The sequence below is a fragment of the Elephas maximus genome, chromosome 10 (genome assembly GCF_024166365.1).
Source record: "Elephas maximus indicus isolate mEleMax1 chromosome 10, mEleMax1 primary haplotype, whole genome shotgun sequence".
In the NCBI taxonomy this organism is placed as follows: Eukaryota; Metazoa; Chordata; class Mammalia; order Proboscidea; family Elephantidae; genus Elephas; species Elephas maximus.
This window is the reverse complement of record NC_064828.1, coordinates 7,148,327-7,165,622: the sequence shown is the minus strand read 5'-3', so window position 1 is coordinate 7,165,622 and position 17,296 is coordinate 7,148,327. Positions and strand designations below refer to the sequence as shown.

The 17,296-nt window shown below is 40.4% G+C and overlaps 1 protein-coding gene across 3 annotated transcripts in view; it reads right to left on the bottom strand.

Moving 5' to 3' along the window:
- The window catches only part of FBN1 (fibrillin 1), a 298,816-nt gene that overhangs the window by 19,514 nt on the left and 262,006 nt on the right, over positions 1–17,296 (bottom strand). Inside the window, exons 54-58 of one of the 3 annotated variants that reach the window (XM_049898544.1) lie at positions 16,318–16,437; positions 14,573–14,695; positions 12,940–13,071; positions 1,955–2,080; positions 1,175–1,381 (exon numbers count right to left, since the gene is read on the bottom strand). The exons of the other annotated variants lie outside the window; for them this stretch is intronic. Of the exons in view, the coding sequence (XP_049754501.1) occupies positions 1,175–1,381; positions 1,955–2,080; positions 12,940–13,071; positions 14,573–14,695; positions 16,318–16,437 (708 nt within the window). The remainder of the gene's footprint in view (positions 1–1,174; positions 1,382–1,954; positions 2,081–12,939; positions 13,072–14,572; positions 14,696–16,317; positions 16,438–17,296) is intronic. 3 annotated transcript variants of the gene reach the window in all.

The following is a 17,296-nucleotide window of genomic DNA, read 5'->3' as shown; positions in this document are numbered from 1 at the left end:
TTCTTGTTGCATTTGAAGTTAATCCTGAAAAACATCAAATTGTATAATATTGGGGGAAATGGGATCAACTTTCCTCCCTGAATGAGAGATACATGAGGACTCTGGAGTGGCTCACTGGGCTGGGTTTTTGCAGCCTGATGAGAATGAGAGACCCCTATTCGTGGCTCCACCATAGAAAGACCTGGTCAATGTGCAGGTCAATGTGCATTGTCTAGCATTAAAGCCATTGTCCTGTGTCTCGAGCCATCTGTCTTCATACTGCTTGGTGCGGTGCCAATACAAGTACTTCCCAACTGAGTTTTTAGCCCTTGATTGCCAATTCATGCCAACAGCTGGGTGTACCTGATCTTTTCAAGAACTCAATTCAGCACCCCTGCACTGGTTTCAAGAGATGTGTTCCCTTTCCCCATCTTCACATTCTTCGAAGAATCATAAATTGCTTTTGGTCATTCCATCTTACCCAGTTCTGTCTTTCACCACACCCAGTTCAGTTATTCCACCTTCAGCCACATCTTTATAACAAGAACATAAATCCTTCTTAATTAACGCATTAATCCCCTTCTTCTTGCTCACTCCAATTCCCTCCCAAGGAGCTCAAAAAGTCTTTCTCCTTTTCTCAGTCCTCTTAGGAACTAAAAACAATTGTAGTTAATGCTGAGTACTAGTGATAGACCTGGGGGTTTTCTTCACAGCTGCCTCAGATGTTCCCAACAACCTCCTCACCCTTCTCTAGTTAAAACATCCTGAACTTTCTCAGATGCAATTGTGTTCTATCGCCAGGATATCAGCATTGTTTATACTTCTTTTATGCAGTATATTTTAGCCAGTTTTATGAGTTAAAATACATGCCTGTGGACTAGTTAGGGAATTTAATGATCATTTATTTTGATGCTTATCTAAAAAATTATGTCCTAAGTGATCAACAGCTGACTTAAACTTTCACTTGGAAAGTTGAGGACTCTTTGTAATGCAGAGACCCAAGCACACACCATTAGTCAGGTCAACCAAGGACATTTTGGCAACATGGCTTTGAACGTCTGAAACACCACAACGAACAATTTTGCTGACCTCAACTATACAACCAAGCCTAGGTCTATACTGTAGATTCCATATTCTCATCTGGTTTTCATAAAACAGATTCCCTGACAAGTATTTTCAGAACGTAACGACATACCTGCTCCACTGGTCATAAATCCACGGCCATGGGGACAGAGCTTCTTGAAAGCCACAGTGCCCTGGAAAGGGCAGATCTCGCACTGTGAACCCCAGCCTCTCCCTCCGTCACAGCAGCATTCAGACTTGGTGACGGGATTTCTGTTGCTGGAGCCGATCTGACACATGTTTTGTAGCACCTCTGTGAAGCAGTACCCTTCCCGGTTGTCTAGAAAGGACGTTAGATTGTGAAGAGGAGTTTAGGGTAGGGAATTTTAGAAGCACAACAGGATATTAAGAATTTGGTCAGATATAAAAACCAAAAAGGAGGTACCACTTTACCCTGGGTAAGAAGAAGCGAGAACGGAAAGCTGGAAGCAGCAGTGAGAGAGAAAGGACGGCATCTAAGGGAAACGATTAAGACAAGAAAATCAGTAAGCAGGCAGAAAGGCATGGGCCTAGACACGGTTATAACCCTATCTGCTCCCAGGAATATGGGGGAATACTAACGTCATGGAGAGAGAGGGGCAGAGAAAATATAGACATGGATCTTGGTCACCAAGGGCTTCAAAAGGCAGTCAAGAAAGAAATTCCAGACAAGTGATTCAATGACACAATTAGCAGAGGAGGCATTTAGATGCAGGGTGGTGCTAAGCCCAAGGGACAGTCACCGAGTCGCTGAGTAATCTCCAAAATACCAACACCTTTAGCCCTTCCTCAAATCTTGACATTTTCTCTGATTTCAAACAGAGATCTGGGTTTCATGTGTCTGCACAGAGGCTGAGGGGACAGTGGTACTCACCGAGGCACTCATCTTGAGCGGGGCTGGCTGTGAACCCATCGTTGCACTCACAGGTGTAGCTTCCCCGCGTGTTGAGACAGCGCCCATTCTCACAGATCCCAGGCTTTGTCTGGCATTCATTCTCATCTGTTTAGTTGAGTTAAAGGACCAAAACCAATCATTGGGCTACTCTGTAGAAAGACAGCTTCTTTTCTCCCCCCCACTTCCTACTTTTCTTCCTTTCCTCCCTCCCTTCCCTCCTTTCCCCCTTTCTCTTTCCTTTCTTTTTTAAAATTTAGTTTGTAAATAGGCAATCTATTCACATGGTTCAAAACTCAAAAGGGTATTCAGCAAAAGTCCCCCCTCCCTCCCTCCCCTCTCTCCAGCTGTCAGACTCCCTTCCCTGGAGGTGACCAACGTTGCTACCGCTTTCTAATGTATCTTTCCAGAGATGCATTCTGCATATAAACACAAAAACGTGCCTGTGTGTGTGTGTGTGTGTGTGGAACTCCCCCTTCTTAAAAACACAATTGATAGCTTTTTCTACATTTTTATATACATTTTCACTTAATAAAACTTAAATACTTTCATACTAGAAAATGAAGAGGATTCCCAAAGGAATATTATTTCAAGTGAAGAAAACAAAAAAATTAAAGCTCAATTTATGAAAGAAACTACTACCCTACTTTATCAGAATAATGTGTTAGACACTCAGTGTCAACCTGGTAGAGTTTGTCTACATTGATCTTCAGGTTCAATCAGGTTCAATCTAGATTATCTTATCGTAATGTTTCAACAATATTATTAAGAATAAGTAAACCATAATTCAGTCTCCTGGGTTTAAAAAAAAAAAAAAGAAACTAGCTGGGGACTCAAGAGTTTTCTTTTTTAATTGTACTTTAGATGAAGGTTTACAGAACAAACTAGCTTCTCATTAAACAGTTAGCACATATTGTTTTACGACATTGGTTAACACATGTCACAACATGTCAATGCTCTCCCTTTTCAACCTTGGGTTCCCTATTGCCGCCTTTCCTGTTCTTTCCTGCCTTCTAGTCCTTGTCCCTGGGCTGGTGTGCCCCTTCAGTCTTGTTTTATGGGCTTGTCTAATCTTTGGATGAGGTGTGAACCTCAGGAATGACTTCATTACTGAGCTGAAACGGTGTCGAGGGCCATACTCTCAGGGTTTCTCCAGTCTGTCCGGCCAGTAAGTCTGGTCTTTTTTTGTGCTTTAGAATTTTGTTCTGTATTTTTCTTCAGCTCTGTCTGTCTCTATTGTGATCCCTGTCAGAGCAGTCAGTGGTGGTAGCTGGGCACTATCTAGTTGTACTGGACTCAGTCTGGTGGAGATCATTATAGTTGTGGTCCATTAGTCCTTTGGACTAATCTTTCCCTTGTGTCTTTAGTTTTCTTCATTTTCCCTTGCTCTCAAAGGGGTGAGACCAGTGGAGTATCTTAGATGGCCGCTCACAGGCTCTTAAGACCCCAGATGCTATTCACCACAGTAGAATGTAGAACAGTTTTTTTTATAAACAGTGTCATGCCAATTGAGCTAGATGTTCCCCAAGACCAGCAATTCGGTCCCTCAGGGACTTTGGATGTGTCTATGGAGCTTCCATTACCTTGCCTTATACAAGTCGTGCTGGCAGTATTGTGTACTGTCTTACCCTTCACCAAAGTTCCCACTTATCTATTGACTATTCAGTGTTTTTCCATCCCCTCCCCTCCCCTCCCTCGTAACTATTAAAGATTGTTTCTTTACAAGGTGCAAACCTTTTCATGGGTTTTTACACAAGCGGTCTCATACAATATTTGTCCTTTTGTGACTGACTTATTTCACTCAGGATAATGCCCTCCAGATTCATCCATGTTGTGAGATGCTTCACAGATTCAGGGTTGCTCTTTTTTTCAATTGTGCTTTAAGTGAATGTTTACAAATCAAGTCAGTCTCTCATATAAAATTTATATACACTTTGCTATATACTCCTAGTTGCTTTCCCCCTAATCAGACAGCACACTCGTTCTTACCACTCTCCGTTTTTGTGTCCATTTGGCCAACCTCTGACCCCCTCTGCCCTCTCATCTCCCCTGCAGACAGGAGCTGTCCACATAGTCTCATGTGTCTACTTGATCCAAGAAGCTCACTCCTCACCAGTATCATTTTTTTTTTTTTTTTTTTATCATTTTTCTATCCCATAGCCCAGTCCAATCCCTGTCTGAAGAGTTGGCTTTGGGAATGGTTCCTGTCTCAGGAATGGGATCCTTGGGCTTTGGGAATGGGGTCCTTCCAGTCTCAGTCAGACCATTAAGTCTGGTCTTTTTACAAGAATTTGAGGTCTGCACCCCACTGATCTCCTGCCCCCTCAGGGGTTCTCTGTTCTGTTCCCTGTCAGGGCAGTCATTGGTTGTAGCCAGGCACCATCTAGTTCTTCTGGTCTCAGGCTGATGTAGTCTCTGGTTTATGTGGCCCTTTCTGTCTCTTGGGCTCATAATTACCTTGTGTCTTTGGTGTTCTTTATTTTCCTTTGCTCCAGGTGGGCTGAGACCAATTGAGGCATCTTAGATGGCCACGTGCTAGCGTTTAAAGCCCCAGATGCCACTCTCCAAAGTGGGATACAGAATGTTTTCTTAATAGATTTTATTATGTGAATTGACCTAGATGTCCCCTGAAACCATGGTCCCCAAACCCCGCCCTGCTACACTAGCTTTCGAAGCATTCAGTTTATTCGAGAAATTTCTTTGCTTTTGGTTTAGTCCAGTTATGCTGACCTGTATTGGTGTTGTCTCTTCCTTCACTTAAAATAGTTCTTGTCACCTATCTAATTAGCGAATATCTCTCTCCCTCCCTACCTCCCTCTCTCCCCACTCTTGTAACCATCAAGGACTATTTTCTTCTCTGTTTAAACTATTTCTTGAGTTCTTATAATAGTGGTCTCATACAATTTTTCTCTTTTTGCAATTGACTAATTTCACTCATCATAATGCCTTCCAGATTCCTCCATGTTATGAAATGTTTCACGGATTCATTATTGTTCTTTAATGATACGTAGTATTCCACTGTGTGAACATACCATAATTTATTTATCCATCCATCCGTTGATGGGCACCTTGGTTGCTTCCGTCTTTTTGCTACTGTAAACAGTGCTGCAATGAACATGGGTGTGCATATATCTGTTCTTGTAAAGGCTCTTATTTCTCTAGGATATATTCCAAAGAGTGGAATTGCTGGGTTGTATGGTAGCTTTATTTCCAGCTCCTTAAGAAAGCACCAAATCCATCTCCAAAGGGGTTGTACCATTTTACATTCCCACCAGCAGGGTATTAAGTGTTCCAGTCTCTCCCTAACACCTCCAATATTTATTATTTTCTGTTTTTTTGGATTCATGCCAGCCTTGTTGGAGTCAGATGGAATCTCATTGTAGTTTTGATTTCCATTTCTCTAATGGCTAATGATGATGAGCATTTCCTCATGTATCTGTTCACTGCCTGAATGTCTTCTTTAGTGAAGTGCCTATTCATATCCTTTGCCCATTTTTTAATTGGGTTATTTGTCTTTTTGTAATCGAGTTTTTGCAGTATCATGTAGATTTTAGAGATCAGATGCTGATCGGAAATGTCATAGCTAAAAACGTTTTCCCAGTCTGTATGTAGTCTTTTTACTCTTTTGGTGAAGTCTTTGGATGAGCATAGGTGTTTGATTTTTAGGAGCACCCAGTTATGTAGTTTCTCTTCTGGTGTTTGTGCATTGTTAGTAATGTTTTGTATACTGTTTATGCCATGTATGAGGGCTCCTAGCATTGTCCCTACTTTTTCTTCCATGATCTTTATCGTTTTAGATTTTATATGTAGGTCTGTGATCCATTTTGAGTTCGTTTTTGTGCATGGTCTGAAATATGGGTCTTGTTTCATTTTTTTGCACATGGATATCCAGTTATGCCAGCACCATTTGTTAAAGAGAGTATCTTTTCCCCATTTAACAGATTTGGGGCCTTTTTCAAATATCAGCTGCTCATATGTGGATGGATTTATTTATTCTCAATTCTGTTCCACTGGTCTATGTATCTGTTGTTGTACCAGTACCAGGCTGTTTTCACTAATGCGGCGGTATAATAGCTTCTAAAATCAGGTAGAGTGAGGCCTCCCACTTGGTTCTTCTTTTTCAGTAATGCTTTACTTATCCAGGGCCTCTTTCCCTTCCATATGAAGTTGGTGATTTGTTTCTCCATCTCTCTGAAAAATGTCATTGGAATTTGGATTGGAATTGCATTGTATCTATAGACAGCTTTTTGGTAGAATAAACATTTTTACAATGTTAAGTTTTTCTATCCATGAACAAGGTATGTTTTTCCACTTATGTAGGTCTCTTTTGATTTCTCGCAGTATTGTCTTGTAGTTTTCTTTGTATAGCTCCCTTACTTCTCTGGTAAGATTTATTCCTAAGTATTTTATCTTCTTAGGGGCTACTGTAAATGGTATTAAGTTGGTGATTTCCTTTTCGATGTTCTTTCTGTTGGTATAGAGAAATCTAACTGATTTTTGTATGTTTATCTTGTAACCTGAAACTCTGCCAAACTCTTCTATTAGTTTCAGTAGTTTTCTGGAGTATTCCTTAGGATTTTCTGTGTATAAGATCATGTCATCTGCAAACAGAGATCCTTTACTTCTTCCTTGCCAATCTGGATGCCCTTTATTTCCTTATCTTGCCTAACTGCTCTGGCTAGGACCTCCAGCACAATGTTGAATAAGAGTGGTGATAAAGGGCACCCTTGTCTGGTTCCCAATCTCAAGGGGAATGCTTTCAGATTGTCTCCATTTAGGATGATGTTGGCTATTGGCTTTGTATAAATCCCCTTTATTATGATAAGGAATTTTCCTTCTATTCCTATTTTGCTGAGAGTTTTTATCATGAATGGGTGTTGGACTTTGTCAAATGTCTTTTCTGCATCAATTGATAAAATCATGTGGTTATTGTCTTTTGCTTTATTTACATGATGGATTACATTAATTGTTTTTCTAATGTCGAACCATTCCTGCATAACTGGTATGAATTCCACTTGGTCATGGCGAATTATTTTTTTGATATGCTGTTGAATTCTATTGGTTAGAATTTTGTTGAGGATTTTTGCATCTAAGTTCATGAAGGATATAGGTCTGTAATTTTCTTTTTTTGTGGTGTCTTTTACCTGGTTTTGATATCAGGGGTATGGTGGCTTCATAGAATGAGTTTGGGAGTATTCTGTCCTTTTCTATGCTCTGAAATACCTTTAGTAGTAGTGGTGTTAACTCTTCTCTGAAAGTTTGGTAGAACTCTGCGGTGAAGCCATCTGGGCCAGGGTTTTTTTTGTTGTTGTTGTTCGGAGTTTTTTAATTACCTTTTCAATCTATTCTTTTGTTATGGGTTCATTTAATTGTTCTACCTCTGTTTGTGTTAGTTTAGGTAGGTAGTGTGTTTCTAGAAATTCATCCATTTCTTCTAGGTTTTCAAATTTGTTAGAGTACAATATTTCATAGTAATCTGATATGATTCTTTTAATTTCAGTTGGGTCTGTTGTGATATCGCCTATCTCATTTCTTATTTGGGTTATTTGATTTCTCTCCTGTTTTTCTTTTGTCAGTTTAGCCAATGGTTTATCAATTTTGTTAATTTTTTTCAAAGAACTATCTTTCGGTCTTGTTTTTCTGCTATTTCATTTAATTCTGCTCTAATTTTTATTATTTGCTTTCATCTGATGCCTGAGGGTTTCTTTCATTGCTCTCTTTCTATTTGCTCAAGTTGTAGGGATAATTCTTTGATTTTTGCCCTTTCTTCTTTTTGGATGTGTACATTTATTAATATAAATTGACCGCTGAGCACTGTTTTAGCTATGTCCCAAAGGTTCCGATAGGAACTATTTTCATTCTCATTGGATTCTATGAATTTCTTTATTCCATCCTTCATGTCTTCTATAACTTAGTCATTTTTGAGCAGGGAATTGTTCAATTTCCAAGTGTTTGATTGACCTGAGTGGAGCTACCAGTCCTTAGATCCCTGATGAGGGTAGGTGAGGACCTTGTTTAATAGGCAAAGCAATGTCAAACATCAAACACCCACCTCTCCACCACACAGCTCAAATAGATGCAGTCTGCCAAAAAGGGCCTATTCTCCTGAAACAGGCCCACACAGGTCCATGCAGGGGGGAAAGGTATTCAATGTCCATGGACTGTTTATGCCTGGACAGGAGTCGATTCTCTCCTGAGCTCCCCAGGTTAGTAGAACTGGCAGATTATCTTTTCCCCTAATTGTGAATTTATTCCTTCTACAAGGCCAAAAGAATGGCTCAGAGTGCTCAACTGGACCTATCTCAGGCCCAGGGAAATCAAAAGCCACTGAAGCTGGCTTGGGGGTTGGGGACATGGTAAAATATAAGGAAGTACTTAGCTTTTGCTGAGAGCACCATTCTTCTCTGGTCGGGAGGTATGAGTAGGCTGTGCAGCTAGCTGTTTCTCCCTGAGGCCGAAAGCTACCAGTAGCCCGCTGCAGTCGCTCCTGGGAATGGTGCCTGAGGGTCTCCTGGAGATTCAGATCTGGCAACTCCTCTCTGCTTCTGAACTGTCTCTCCCTTCCCCTGCCGCTAAGTCTGTTTTCTAACTTTGTCTTTGATATCAGGGCTCCTTGTCATAAATATAATTGTATCACTTTTTTTGTGTCTTCGTTGTAAGAGAGATGTCCAGAAGGGTCTTGGCCTTGCCCTCTCAGCATTGTTCTTTATCATTACACAGTACTCCATTGTGTGTAGGTACCACGGTTTGTTTATCCATTCATCTGTTGATGGGATCTAGGTTGTTTCCATCTTTTTGCTATCGTGAACAATGGTGCTATGAACATGGGTGTGCGTATGTCTACTCCGGTGACAGCCCTTATTTTTCTAGGATATATTTCTAGGCGTGGCACTGCTGGATCATATTTCTAGCTTTCTCAGGAAGTGCCATATTGTTTTCCAAAATGGTTCTACCATTTTGCAGTCCCACCAGCAGTGCATAAGAGTTCCAATCTCCCTGCAGCCTCTCCAACATTTGTGATTTTCTGTTTTTTTGATTGGTACCAATAAAAGTGGGGTGAGATGGTATTTCATTGTGGTTTTGATTTGCATTTCTCTAATGGGTAGTGATCTTGAGCATTTCCTCATGTATCTGTTAGCTGCTTGAATGTCTTCTTTGGTGAAGTGTCTGTTCATTTCCTTTGTCTATTTTTTAATTGGATTATTTGTCTTTTTGTTGTAGAGGTGTTGGATTATCTTGTAGATTTTAGAGATTAGACCTTTGTTGGATGTGTCATAGCCAAAAATTTTTTCCCAGTCTGTATGTTCACTTTTCACTCTTGGGGAAGTCTTTTGATGAGTATTAGTGTTTAATTTTTAGAAGATCCCAGTTATCTAGCTTATCTTCTGGAGTTTGTGTTGTTGGTTATGGTTTATATCCTGTCAATGCCATGCATTAGGACCTCTAGCGTTGATCCTCCTTTTCTTGTATGATCTTTAAAATTTTTGGCTTTATATTTAGGGCTTTGATCCATTTGGAGTTAGTTTTTGTGGATGGTGTGAGGTGTGGGTCCTGCTTCAGTTTTCTGCAGATAGACATCCAGTTTCGCCAGCACCATTTGTTACAAAGACTGTCTTTCCCCATTTGATGGACTTTGGGCGCTTGTGGACGATCAGGTGACCGCGGGTGGATGGATTGACATCTGGGTTCTCAGTTCTGTTCCACTGGTCAGTGTGTCTGTCGTGGTACCAGTACTAGGCTGTTGTGACTACCGTAGCTGTATAGTAGGTTCTGAGGTCAGGTAGTGTGAGTCCTCTCACTTTATTCTTCTTCAGCACCGCTTTACTTTCCGGGGCTTCTTCCCTTTCCATATAAAGCTAATGACTAGTTTTTCCATCTCTTTAAAAAATGTTGTTGGTATTTGGATTGGGATTGCATTGTATTTATAAATTGCTTCAGGTGGAATTGTCACTTTCACGAGGTTGAGGCTACTTATCCACGAGCACGGTATGTTTTTCCATTTATGTAGATCTCTTTTGGTTTCTTTCAGTACTGTTCTGCTGTTTTCTTTGTATAGGTCTTTTACATCCCTGGTTAGATTTATTCCTAAGTATATTACTTTTTCAGGGGCTATTATAAATGGTATTGTTTTCCTGATTTCCTTTTCATTGTTCTCTTTATTGGTGTATAGGAATCCAACTGATTTTTCTATGTTTACCTTGTACCCTGCTAGTCTGCTGAATCTTTCTATTAGTTCCAGTAGTTTCCTCGTGGAGTCTTTTGAGGTTTCTATGTATAATATCATATCATCTGCAAATAGGGACAGTTTTAATTCTTCATTACGAATTTGGATACTCTTTTATTTCTTTTTCTTGCCTTATTGCTCTAGCTAGACCTTCCAGCACAATGTTAAATAGGTGTGGTGACAAATTGCATCCTTGTCTTGTTCCTGTTCTCAGGGGTAATGTTTTCAGCCTCTCTCCATTAAGAATGATGTTGGCTGTTGGTTTTGCATAGAAGCCCTTTATTATATAGAGGAATTTCCCTTCTATACCTATTTTATTGATAGTTTTTATCAGGAACGAGTGTTGGATTTTGTTGAATGCCTTTTCTGTGTCAACTGAGATGATCATGTGATTCTTTTATTTAAGTGGCAGATTATGTTGATTGATTTTCTGATGTCGACCATCCTTGCATACCTGGTATGAATCCTACTTGGTCGTGGTGTATTATTTTTTTGATATGATGCTGAATTCTGTTGGCCAGAATTTTGTTGAGAATTTTTGCATCTATATTCATGAGAGATATTGGCGTGTAATTTTCTTTGTGGTGTCTTTGCCTGGTTTTCGTATCAAGGTTACGCTGGCTTCATAGAATGAATCTGGAAGTATTACTTCCTTTCATATGTTCTGAAATAGTTTGAATACTACTGGTGTAAACTCTTCTCTGAATGTTTAGTAGAATTCTCCAGCGAAGCCATCTGGGCCAGTCCCATCTGGGCCAGTGAAGCCATCTGGGCCAGTGCTTTTTTTTGTTGGGAGTTTTTTGTTTTTTTTTTTTTAATTCCTTTTCAATCTCTCGTTATGGGTCTGTTCAGGTTTTCAACATCATTTTGTGTTAGTTTGGGTGGGTAGTGTGTTTCTAGAAATTTGTCCATTACCTCTAGGTTTTCATATTTGTTGGAGTATGGTTTTTCATAATACTCTGTCATGATCCTTTTTAATTCAGTTGGGTCTGTTGTAATGTCCCCCATTTCATCCCTTATTTGGGTTATTTGCTTCCTCTCCTGTTTCTCTTTTGTCAATTCGGCCAATGGTTTGTCAATTTTGTTGATCCATTCAAAGAACCAACTTTTGGTTTTGATTCTTTCTATGTATTTCTATTGTTTATTTCATTTATTTCTGCTCTGATCTTTATTATTTCTTTTCTTCTGGTGGCTTTGGGCTTCTTTTGCTCTTCTCTTTCTGTTTGTTCAAGTTGTGTAGCTAATGTTTTGATTTTGTCCCTTTCTTCTTTTTTGATGTGTGCATCTATTGTTATAAATTGGCCTCTGAGCACGCCTTTGCTGTGTCCCAAAGATTTTGTTATGATGTGTTTCCATTCTCATTTGATTCTAGGAATTTTTTGAATCTATCTTTGATTTCTTCTACTACCCAGTTGTTTTTAAGCAGGGTGTTATTCGGTTTCCATGTAACTGATTTTTTTTCTTGCTCTTCCTGTTGTTAATTTCTACTTTGATAGGATTGTGATCAGAAAAGATACTTTGTAGACTCAGTTATCTGAGGTTATTTGAAAAGCCATAAAGTAATTTGCCTAGGTGCTTCCCCTCAGTGAAGAATAGTTCCGAGTCTCTAAGACAGAGATCTCAGTTACGAGAGGCAGAGTCTAAAGGTAACATTTGGAACAGTATTAAAAACCTAGGCCAACCCCAGACCAATTAAATCAGAGTATCTGGGGTGGGACCCAAGGTCCCTAAGTGACTGCTGAACCACTGATCCAGGAAGATCTAGTGTGGGATCAGAAATCCACATACTTTATTTTTCTCTGCTTTTAAAGTCTGTTCTTTGATTATTATTTAATTCTGTCTCTTATATTCTAAGGGGACAATGAGATTGTTCAGAATCTTCTCAAATGACAACATAAAATATGTCTTTCCGATCCCATTGATTATTAAAAAGAAAAAGGATGCCTGTGGGAATTTTCTAATAATTTTCTTTTATATTTATTGTCTAAAGCAGAGGTCAGGAAACTCCTTCTTTAAGGATCAGATAATAAGCATTTTAGAGTTGTGGGGCTTATGGGCTCTGTTGCAACTGCTTGACTCTGTCGTTGCAGTATGGAAGCAGCCACAGGTAATACGTAAATGATTATCGTTATGTTCCAAAAAACAGGTGGTGGGCTGGTGAGCAAGACTTAGCCCTGGGCTATAATTTGCCAACCTCTGGTCTAAAGCTGTGGCCTTCAACACTGGATCCACATTAGAATCTCCTGTGGAGCTTAAAAAATGTCAGTTCCTGGGTCCCATCCTAGACACCACCAGCTTCTCTGAAGGCAGACCCTACAGGTTTAGAGAGACTACCAGTTAAAAGAGACCTGACATTTGTCCTCAATGTCAGGGTGCTAGTAACAAAATTGGGTCAATAGAGAGAATGTGGTGGAGAGAAGTGACCTCCCAAAAAATACATTTCCTCTATTCCTTTACTACTGACAGTGAAGGGCAGAAATAGAAGAAATGCCTGGTGTCCCAATCCTGAAAGGACATAGGCTAGGAAAATAGGCAAAGGCCAGGTCAAAGGGAGAGAATGACAGTGCTTGTGCGATTCACGGACAATCAAGAGACAAGGGTACCTCCATGGAAAGTTGTGACATGAAGTCAAAACGGCTCTAGCCAAGAAGAATACAGTGCACCGAGGACTCAGAATTTAAGTTCTTTCTGTCCTTTGTCACATCCAACTCACTCAAAGCTCCTTTGTCAGGGATTCACTTACCCATGCAACCTTCTCCATCAGGTCTCCGCTGATACCCAGGGCCACAGATGCACATGTAGGTGCCAATGAGGTTCTTGCACTCCATTTGCTTCTCAGCACAGTCATGCTTTCCCTCTTCACACTCGTCCTCATCTGTAAAGAGAGTACAATCACACAGTTACAAAAGAAGCTGCAGTAATTTCCCTCCTTTTAAACAAAAAGTGGTAGTAATAACTGATCTTCATTTATGTTATTTTGGTGTTGGCTTCATTTCCTATTGCATTTTTGGGCACTGGCCTCCTGAGAGTGGAAAAGAGTCTTTTAACCATCTTTGAACTTGATAAAGAACTTTCTCCCTAACTAACTGATAACCTCTTCAAGGAAGCATGATTTCTAATACCTTCTGACGAGCTAAATTAAAAAATCTTACATAAAGCTTTCATAATAAAATGATAATGAGAAAAGCATTATAATTGTAGTATAATATTATAATAAACCAAAGGTTCCACTGTAGAATAATAGTAACAATAACATAACAATGTCATTTTAATGTGATAATATTAACTGATATGATTTAATATTAGAATAGTCATCATATAAGGCAAGTTTTAGTTTTTATATTCTGATGAAAAGATAAACACCCACAAATGTCTTATTCTCTACTGGGTCTGTCCTCGTTCATATCCTTTTTTCTGGGGTGGGGTGGGTCTTCCTCATTATGTACTTTCTGCCCTATTGCATTTTCCTCTTTCATTACCCTTACCCTTTACATGTTGTGAACTGAGACATTTGGATTTTATCCTGCATGTGATGAGGAGCTCTCTCCTGGGAAATCTCCCCACCTTCAAGCAAAATTGTATTTAAGTCATCTGGAAAGAAGAGGTATCTGCTGGTTTCAGACCCTGGGAGAAGCAAATCGGAAGCTCTTCGAGGGCCCATTCTGTGATTTACCAAGTCGTATCATGGAGCTTAGTCCAGTGCTTTGAAAACTCAGGTGTTCAATAAGAATTTTAATGGAATTTGAGTAGCTAAAGTAGATTCCACTTGCTATCCCAGGACATCCTTTACTGGTGGGGATTTCTTTCCAGTATTTACATTTCTTCCTGTGTTTTCAGAGCACTTTGTCTGTGTAACCACCATAGTATCATACTACATTATGATTATTTATTTATATCTGTCTTGACGTCTTCACATCGAGCTTCCTGAATGTGACGAAATGTCCTTTTTTCCCCTTTGTATATACACATCTTAGAGCCCTGGTGGGGCAGTGTTTAAGAGCTCGGCTGCTAGCCAAAAGGACAGCAATTCTACCCTGTCCTACAGGGTCGCCATGAGTCAGAATCGACTCGCTGGCAAAGGTTTTTTTTTTTTTTTCCTCATTTAAATGTATGCAACTTAGCAGACAGCCCGGCATGTTATAATCATGGAATACACAGTGAATTAGTAAGGATCTGACCAAGCTTGAGGATGCTTCAAGCTACTTTTTAGGGGGAAAAGTGGCAGTGACAACCCCATGCTGTCCATGGACAACAGCAATATCTCCCAACTCCCATCTCTCCTCCACTAATGAAAGCTTGGAGGGAGGTGTCATCTGCCCATGAGAGAAAGAGTTAAGGCTCCCCGGCTCAGATGACCTTGAACCTGTATGTCTCACCTTTGCACATCCTCCGGTCTTCTCTCAGAACATATCCAGCAGGACATTTGCACTCATATGACCCGTAAGTGTTTACACATCGGAAGGCACAGAGCAGAGCATTCTGGGCACACTCGTTTATATCTATAGCAGATGGTAGTGAAAAAACAATGGAACATGAGTGTCAACAACATAAGGAGTCTACTTTTCCCCAAAGTTGAAATACTTCATTGTTATGAACATGGATGATCCAAGCAGTCTCTGATTTTCAAGGGAATTATTAAATGAGTTGGTTACTTTATGACGGGTATAAGTAGGATGACCACACATCCTGGTCCTAGTACAGTCTATGCTTGTTGTACTGGTGTAATTACTATTATTTAGGTGGATGACAAATCATAAGTCACCCTATGTATAGGAGACTTTTCTGAAACTCTGGCTTTAGAGCCTCAAATTGACCATCTGCACCTCCCTAAAGTCACACGGAGCCCTGGTGGAGCAGTGGTTAACAGCTTGGCTGCTAACCAAAAGGTCAGCAGTTCGAAACCACTAGTCACTCTTTGGAAACCCTATGGGGCAGTTCTACTCTGTCCTATAGGGTCACTATGAGTTGGAACCAAGTCAACGGCAATGGGTTTGGTTTTTTTAAAGTCACATGGAGTGGGGACCAATTTTACCCCATTCAGCCCAAACAGCTGCCAAGTCAACTGTTGTCAGAGCAGAAGATGACCTCAAATATACTGTTAACCACTCTCCCTCGACCTGGCCCATATGAAAAGGAAGCCTGAGAAATAACAGTGATTCCTCTGGCTGAGCAAACGGTGCTTCGGGATCATTTTACACTTAGAGGACTACTTAGTTCACATAGATGCCCAGTTCTAGCCTTAAATAGATGGGAATAACTTCACTATTAATAGACAAAAATTAGCTTTGTTGTAGATTTCATATTTGGAGCCATCGCACCATGCTTTGGAAAGACAGGATTAGAATGGACCATCTCTTAATGAAAAGCTCACTTTCATGACAATTTTACCTTCTTCCTTCACCCCCTTCGTTTTTCCTTTAGACCAGCGGCTCTCAATTTGACAGCACACCAGGATCAGACGGAAGGCTGATTAAAACAGACTGCTGAGCTCCACTTTTAGAGTTTCTGACTCAGGAGTTCTGGGGTGGGGCTGAAATTCTGCATTCCTAACGAGTCCCCAGGTGATGCTGATGCTGCTGGTCCTGGGACCATACTTTGAGAATCACTGCTCTAGATACTCCTTCCCCTTTCCCTCTTCCTGTACATCCTACCAGGCATATTGATAGACAGTTTTCAGGGGCAACTTTTTAGCCGATTGGCCCCAGAGGGCTACAGGGTATTGGTGGTTATCCCTGCGTGCAGATGTTTCTATGAGTAGAAAAGAAAAGAAAGAGAGAAGAAAAAGAGAGCATGGGAAAAGAAAAAGAAAAAAAGGGAAATAAAAAAAGGAGAAAAGAGAGCATAAATAGGAAGGGAGTTGTACCCCAATTTAGGCAGTAGGGAGACACCCACAAGCCTTTTGTGTGATAATACTGTGTAACTTGAGCCACGAGCCACCTACATCTACCTTGAACTCCTCCTGAAGAGGGGAAACCCCTCAGAAATCACAGAATGGCCCATCAGGCCCAGGTGTTCCTTATTCTATACGCCGGAGTGGTAATTAAAACAAGAATTGTTATCAACCAGCTGCTGTCCACACGGTAGAACACGCAACCAACTATTCCGTGTTTAAGAGGCTTACCTTCACAAGTCATCATTGGACCAGGCTCAAACCCTTCCTCACAGGTGCATTCGAAACCTCCAATCACGTTCTTGCAGGTTCCATTTCCACAAGGGTTGCCCACGGAACACTCATCTGTATCTGCAAGTGACCAGAAATGTATTCAAAAATGATAAACTGAGATAAAATGGCCTTGGACTCAGATCATACCTTTTATTCTATAGAGTACCCTCATCTGTTATCTTTCATTTTATTCTCATCCTGTCCTTGAGAGAAATGGCACGCGTGTCTTATTATCACAGGTTATAGCTGTGAAATTCGACTTCCTCAAGGACACTAAGTGGCAGTGACACTGATAGCACCTGGGTTTCTAGCCAAAACGGTGCCTTTCTCCAGGAGTTCCCATGGAGAAGCAAATTTTTAGTGGGAATACCTGGTCTAAGGGTTAAAACAAGTATCCTCTTCCCAGTCAAAAGTTTTCCCTTATTTAAAGCTAGACATACATATCCAGTTAGGCCTTACATTACATCACTCTCCAAGAAGCTGTATACACGATGGAGTTTTGCCAGACATAAAATAGAAGACTAAACTTACGCAAAATAAGAGACCAGAGGTTAAACAAAATTAATACACTGGATAAAATCAAGATTTAAGCAGATTTTGTTGGTTCTGTTGAAACCATATGGTTTACATTATGCAGAAGAAAGGCTAGAAAGAAATATGTTTAGAGTATGATCTCTCTAAACAACTGTGGAGAGAAAATAAGTCTTACCAGGGAGACCAAAAAAGTCTCTATGCCTCCTAACATATCCATCTAGAATACTCACAGTTCCTACTCTGGCACATCCCATGGGGAGAATATCTTTCCTTGTTGAAAAATAATTATTATTTCAGCTATCGAGGAGACAGAGGAGTAATGGACTGTCGTCCAAGGTCATGTCTTGCGCTGGGGGTTCTGAAGCGAGAAAGCGAAGGCTAGAAGATGTGGTGGAGCAGGCTC